Source organism: Temnothorax nylanderi, unplaced genomic scaffold (genome assembly GCF_030848795.1).
Source record: "Temnothorax nylanderi isolate EJ_2023f unplaced genomic scaffold, tnyl_v1.0 TNYL_tig0187_pilon, whole genome shotgun sequence".
Lineage (NCBI taxonomy): Eukaryota > Metazoa > Arthropoda > Insecta > Hymenoptera > Formicidae > Temnothorax > Temnothorax nylanderi.
The window spans coordinates 1-6130 of NW_027249249.1; the positions used below are offsets into that span (position 1 = coordinate 1).

Here is a 6130-nt window from a genome sequence, read left to right on the forward strand (position 1 = left end):
TAATGATCGATAGTAAACTCCGTTGGGAGAATCACTGTGATTATATGTTAAAGAAATAGGGAAAAAAGTGAGTTTTCTAAATAGAATAGGAAATGATATATCAATGTACACTCGATGTACTGTGTATAAGTCTATCATAGCGCCTCACTTTGAATATTGCGCAACGATGTTAGTAGGCATGGGAAACGCAACTGAATCGACTGCAAGTGGCACAAACCGTGCCATGAGAGTCATACTGCAATGCTCGCGATATACAAAGGTAGATTGATGCTGCAAACCCTTAAGTTTATGAATGTAAGACAGAGGCTAATGTACAATGTATGTATTTTTATTTTAAGATAGTAAGAGGCATAATGCCCAAAACATTTAAGTAATAGGATAGAATAGTAGGAGTTGTGAGTGGACGTCAAACGAGGCAGGCTGAGAATATTAGAATTCAATATCGCAGGACGAGAAGCGCACAGAAAAGTCTATTTTATGAAGGTTTGAATATGTATAACGCCCCTACCGATAGAAATTAAGCAATGCGAAAGAATTGAACCATTCAAACGTAGGTTAAGAGAATATATTGTACCTCATGTAGAGGAATTAATTTAAGGAATTATGTAAAAATAGCCGAGAAGGCTAATAAAGCTCAATCTCTCTCTCTCTCTCTCTCTCTCCTCTCTCTCTCTCTCTCTCTCTCTCTCTCTCTCTCTCTCTCTCTCTCTCTCTCTCTCTCTCTCTCTCTCTCTCTCTCTCTCTCTCTACTCTCTCTCTCTCTCTACTCTCTCTCTCTCTCTCTCTCTCTCTCTCTCTCTCTCTCTCTCTCTCTCTCTCCCTCTCCCTCTCCCTCTCCCACTCTCCCTCTCCCTCTCCCCTCTCCCTCTCCCTCTCCCTCTCCCTCTCCCTCTCCCTCTCCTCTCCCTCCCTCTCCCTCTCCCTCTCTCTCTCTCTCTCTCTCTCCCTCCCTCTCTCTCCCTCTCTATTTCCCTCCCTCTCCTTCCCTCTCCCTCCCTCTCCCCTCCCTCTTCCTCCCTATCCTCCATCTCCCTCCCTCTCCCTCCTTCCCTCTCCCTCTCTCTCCCTCTCTCTCCCTCTCTCTCCCCTCCTCTCTCTCTCCTCCCTCTTTCTCCCTCTCTCTCCCTCTCTCTCTCTCTCTCTCTCTCTCTCTCTCTCTCTCTCTCTCTCTCTCTCTCTCTCTCTCGTAAGTATTGGTTGTGTCACGCTGTATTCCTGCTCCTGCTTTGAGTTGATCTGTTTCTGCCGTGAGTTGCCTCCGGGCCTTTTTGTTGCAGATTTAAGCAAGTCTTTTGTTTGCTTGTCACGCGCCTCATTCGCTTTCTCGGATATTGCCACCTAATTCCGAGTATTTTCGTGACAAGCTTCATTCTTATCCTAACCTTGTTCTTGGAATCATCGTGGTATTCTTGGAGTTACCCGTGAAAGACGTCGACTCCTGCTGCGCATGCGTGGTCGATCTGCTTTTCCTGCGCTTACTCTCCTCGGGTCGGACGTGTGTATGCAGCTATCTGAGTGGTGCCTGCTGTGATCTGCATGAGCAGCCTTGCCTGATTGGTTATAGCGTGACACCCGTGGTGATTTTGATTTTGTGTCCAGTGTCACTGTTGCGAACCTTGCGCTCTTGTAACTAGCTTATAGTTACATAGTTTATTCTGCGATACTCATGCAGCGTGAGCGGGTATGCATCAAGTGTACCAAAACAATTGCTGGTCAATCCGTCTCCTGTAGTGTATGCGCTAGGGAGTTTCATCCGGGTTGTGTCAAATCGTACTTAGTCACGAGAGCTGCTGGTGACTGTTGCAAATTTCAGCTGTCGAATATGTCGATCACTAGGGACGAACGCCGTACGTTTTCTCCTGCCGTTCAGGGAGACGCCGCGTCTGTTGCTGTCGGTGCCGCGCACTCCGGCGCGCATGCGCATCTTATTACGCGCGATATTGCGAGCGGTGCTGCACATGACTCTACGAATGAGCTTTTGCGTGAGTTGATTGAGCGGATGGATAAGTCGGATGCGAGGCTGACTGCTTTCATGGAAAGGTCGGATGCGAAGCTGACTGCTTTCATGGAAAAGTCAGATTCGAAGCTGTCTGTGTTTATTGACAGTCAGCAACGCACTAATAAAGAAATCAGTGACAAACTTAGTCACTTAAATCGTCTTACTGATACTGTAGCTGAAAATAGTCGGCGTATCGCGCAATTAGAGTTAGACAATGCTAATCTCGTTCGTGAGATCCATGAACTGAAGTCTGCTCGGCCAGCTCACGACGCTCATTTGTGTAATGAACTTATTGTTTCCGGCTTGCCGTCGACGACATCCATTACTCCTGTGAAACTCTCTGAAAATGTGCTCGCAGCATTAAATGTACCTCACTTGGCTAGTCATGTTCTTGGCGTGAGAATGGTCAACAGAGTACCGGCTGCTACTCAGGGCAGTTCCAAGGTGACTGCAGCGTCGAGTTCGATGATTGTCACTCTTGCTTCTAGTACTGTGTGTGATGCAATAATTTCTAAAAAGCGTGAAAAGGGTGCTCTCAAACAGCGTGATATATGTGATGCTGGTTCCGATCGATATGTATACGTAAATGTACTGCTCCCTAAGTGCACGTATGACTTGCTACAGCGAGTCAAGCGTATTGCCAGGGAGAACGCCTATAAGTTCGTCTGGGTTAAAAATGGCCATATATGCGTAAGGTCTTCCGACGGACAGCCCATTATCTGCATTGACTCTGATGCTGATCTCGCTAAACTGGTCTGACGCGTCTCGCTGGCTCGTCCGTTGCCTTCGATCGTCCGACATGACTCTGCATGTAATCCTTCTTCGCTTCGCATTGCGCAGTTTAACGCCAATTCCCTTCGTGGGCATATCGACTTTATTCGCTTACATTTTAGTACTAATTCTCATCACATAATTTCTGTATCTGAAACGTGGCTTCATGCGGGTGTGTCGGACGATCTTGTGGCTTTGGATGGCCACTTTCTGGTTCGTCATGACCGGGTGGGGCGTGTGGGCGGCGGCGTTGCTTGCTACGTGCATGATTCATTAAAAGTCAGGTTAATTGCAACCTCTATCGGGATTGAGTTTAATGCTCCGGAATATATTATGATTGAAATTCGGTTGCCGAGTGATGAAGCAGTGTTGTTCGTGTCAGTATATAGGAGACCTAAGGGCAGTCTTTTAAATGAATTTGTTGAATCACTTACTGGTGTCTCTCATATATATAAAAATATTATAATTGGCGGCGATCTAAATTGCAATCTTTTGACCGACTGTTATGAGGCGAACTACTTGCGCGAGCTAATGTCTGGCTTATCCTTGACCATCGTCAACTCTGATGCTACTTTTCATACAGCTACTTCTGACTCGTGGCTGGATGTTCTGGTTGTTGATGATAGTGATAAGGTTCTTGCATATGCCAAATCCTTGAGTCCATTCATCGCAGGTCATGATTTACTTGAATTGTCGTACTCACTTGATCGTAAGCTTGACTTGGATCAATCTATTCTGCGACGTGGTTACAGGAGCATTGACGCCTCTGCGTTCCTTGAACATCTTGATGCTATTGCTGTCAACGTTCAGACTCTGGCTGGCTTCCCTTCTAATGTTGACGAGCTTTGCGCCTGGCTGTCTGGTACCTTACTTGAAGCACTTGATGTATTTGCTCCTGCTCGTGCATCCGTGATCAGGAAGCCTCCTGTTCGATGGCTTACGGACGAACTGAGATCCCGGCTCCGTACTCGCAATCAGTTGTACAAGCAGGCCAGGCGTTCAAGCAGTCTACTGGGCTATGCTAGATACCGTCATTTTCGCAACCAGCTTAACAATGACATAAAACGTGCTAAAAGTGAGTTTCACTTGGCTTCCCTTGCCAATATTACTGATTCTGCTAAAATGTGGAGAGAACTTGCTCGTTTGGGACTAGTTAAATCTACGTCTGTTTCTCCTCTCCGCTTTTTCACACCTGATCAACTTAACTCTTACTATGTCTCTGTGTCTGGTACGTTATTGCCTTGCACATATGCCGACTTTATCTCTGCCATCACCTCAGTTTCTTGTACTTCTCAACGTCCTGAATTTGTTTTCTCTACTATACAGCTTGACTCGGTTTATAAGCTCATCTTTAATGGACCTCTTCACTCCTACGCGTCTGGCTATGATGGCATCCCGCTTTATGTTCTTCGCATTGCTTGGCCCGTTATTTCTCAGTGGCTCATTCCTCTTTTTAATCGTTCACTTGAAGCTTCCATATTTCCTTCATCATGGAAACGTGCGTTGATTCGCCCACTCTCAAAGATTCGCACTCCACTGTCACCGTCTGATACGCGACCTATTGCTAACCTTCCTGAAATGTCAAAAATTCTTGAACGCATGGTGGCCTCACAAATCACTGACTATTTGAATGAACATAACCTGCTTAATCCCAGACAGTCTGCGTATCGTTCCGGTTTCAATACGCAATCTGCTCTTTTACGTGTCTGTGATGACATTAGAATGGGAATTGATAAAAGACTCATTACAATCATGATTCTGTTCGACTTTAGTAAAGCGTTTGACACGGTCCCACATCTTCGTTTGCTTATCAAACTGAAAGAAATCGGTTTTTCTGATGAGGTTCTCGCGTGGATTTTTTCTTACCTGACTGGCCGCTCTCAAGCTGTGTTCGATAATGAGGGTAACTTTTCTGAGTGGCTTTTCACGTCGACTGGTGTCCCTCAGGGCTCTGTACTTGGCCCACTTTTATTTGCTCTTTATATCAATGATATAGGTGGATTCCTGTCTTTTGTTTATCATATGATATTCGCTGATGATGTACAAATATATCTACAATGTACTCGCGCCGACATTCTTCATGGTCTTGAGTTGATTTCAAGGGATGCGAATGCTATTTTTGATTATGCTACGTTGAATGGTCTTAAGCTCAATCCTGCAAAATCAAAGGTACTTATTTTTGGTAGTCAGGCTTATGTCAATGATATTGACCTCCATTGTCTACCTTCTATTATTGTAAACCATACGCCTTTACCCTTTGTTAACGAAGCTAAGAATTTGGGCGTAATTTTTACGACTAACCTATCTTGGAAAAAACATATCTTGCATGTCTCTCAAAAAGTGCATTATTCTTTGTACAAGCTTAAGTTTAACAAAAACTCCTTGTCCACTAGGTTAAGGATAAGGCTGGTATTAGCTTTAATTATGCCGCACATTGACTACTGCTGCCTAGTCTATCACGGTTTGACTGGAGAATTGAACACCATATTACAGAGACTTGTGAATTGTTGCATTCGCTTTATATTTGATCTCAAGCGTGACGAACATATTGCTCCGTTCAGGCGACAATTGGGGTGGCTTACAGTCGAAAACAGGAGGTTATACTTTCTTGGCTGTCAAATGTTTCGCATTCTTCGCATGCACTCTCCCTCGTATCTGCGTGACAATTTCGCTTTGCTTGATCCGCTATTGAGGAGATCTGATCGTCGTCTTGATGCATCCCAAACCTTTCATATTCCTTCCCATAGAACTACCACCTATAGAAACTCTTTTCATCTTTCATCTATTTACTTTTGGCATTCTCTTCCAGGCAATATTACCTCTGCTTCCTCAATTGTCTCCTTCAAGAGTCTTCTCAGGGCGTATTTGTTGGCGGGTGAGGTTGCATGATATCGATTGCTGGTGCGGGGCTTTTGATGGCGTTTTCCCTGTTATCGGCTTGTAAGTTGTGCAGCGTCTTATTATTCTTAGTATTAGTTTTAGTTTTATTCTACTTACGTTGTTCCTATTTTTAAGTTGCGTTAGTTCTAGTCCTTTTACAGCGTATACTGTTATAATAAGCTACTGGTTGTGCTCTACACTTAACCGATTTGTGTAAGAGAGAGCATGCACATTTTGCTTTCTTTTTGTATTGTTAATATTTGCCCTATAGTTTTTCTTGGGCATAATAAATTTAATCTATCTATCTATCTATCTCTCCCTCTCTCTTTCTCTCTCTCCCTCTCTCTCCCTCTGTCTTCCTCTCTTTCCCTCTTCCTCCCTCCCTCCCGCCCTCCCTCTCCCTCCCTCTCCCTCCCTCTCCCTCCCTCTCCCTCCCTCTCCCTCCCTCTCTCTCCTTCTCTCTAAAGTTCAATTCCGTCG

General features: G+C 44.8%; 2 protein-coding genes across 2 annotated transcripts; both read left to right on the top strand.

The window, feature by feature from the left end:
• Positions 1-1999: 1999 nt before the first annotated feature.
• LOC139778553 (uncharacterized) lies at positions 2000-2758 on the top strand. The gene has a single exon (XM_071716529.1). It carries the CDS (start codon positions 2000-2002, stop codon positions 2756-2758), a length of 759 nt encoding a protein of 252 aa, XP_071572630.1.
• Positions 2759-2972: 214 nt separating this feature from the next.
• Positions 2973-5287, top strand: LOC139778535 (uncharacterized). The gene is made up of 2 exons (XM_071716496.1): positions 2973-4939; positions 5164-5287. Exons 1-2 carry the CDS (start codon positions 3104-3106, stop codon positions 5206-5208), a joined length of 1881 nt encoding a protein of 626 aa, XP_071572597.1. The 5' UTR covers positions 2973-3103; the 3' UTR covers positions 5209-5287.
• Positions 5288-6130: the final 843 nt, after the last annotated feature.

Bases quoted from the DNA above. Each gene is read 5' to 3' on its own strand.
- LOC139778553 (XM_071716529.1), top strand. From the start codon at position 2,000: ATGGATAAGTCGGATGCGAGGCTGACTGCTTTCATGGAAAGGTCGGAT.
- LOC139778535 (XM_071716496.1), top strand. From the start codon at position 3,104: ATGATTGAAATTCGGTTGCCGAGTGATGAAGCAGTGTTGTTCGTGTCA. The intron at 4,940-5,163 runs GTACTTATTTTT...CTTGTCCACTAG, and splicing joins TCAATCCTGCAAAATCAAAG to GTTAAGGATAAGGCTGGTAT.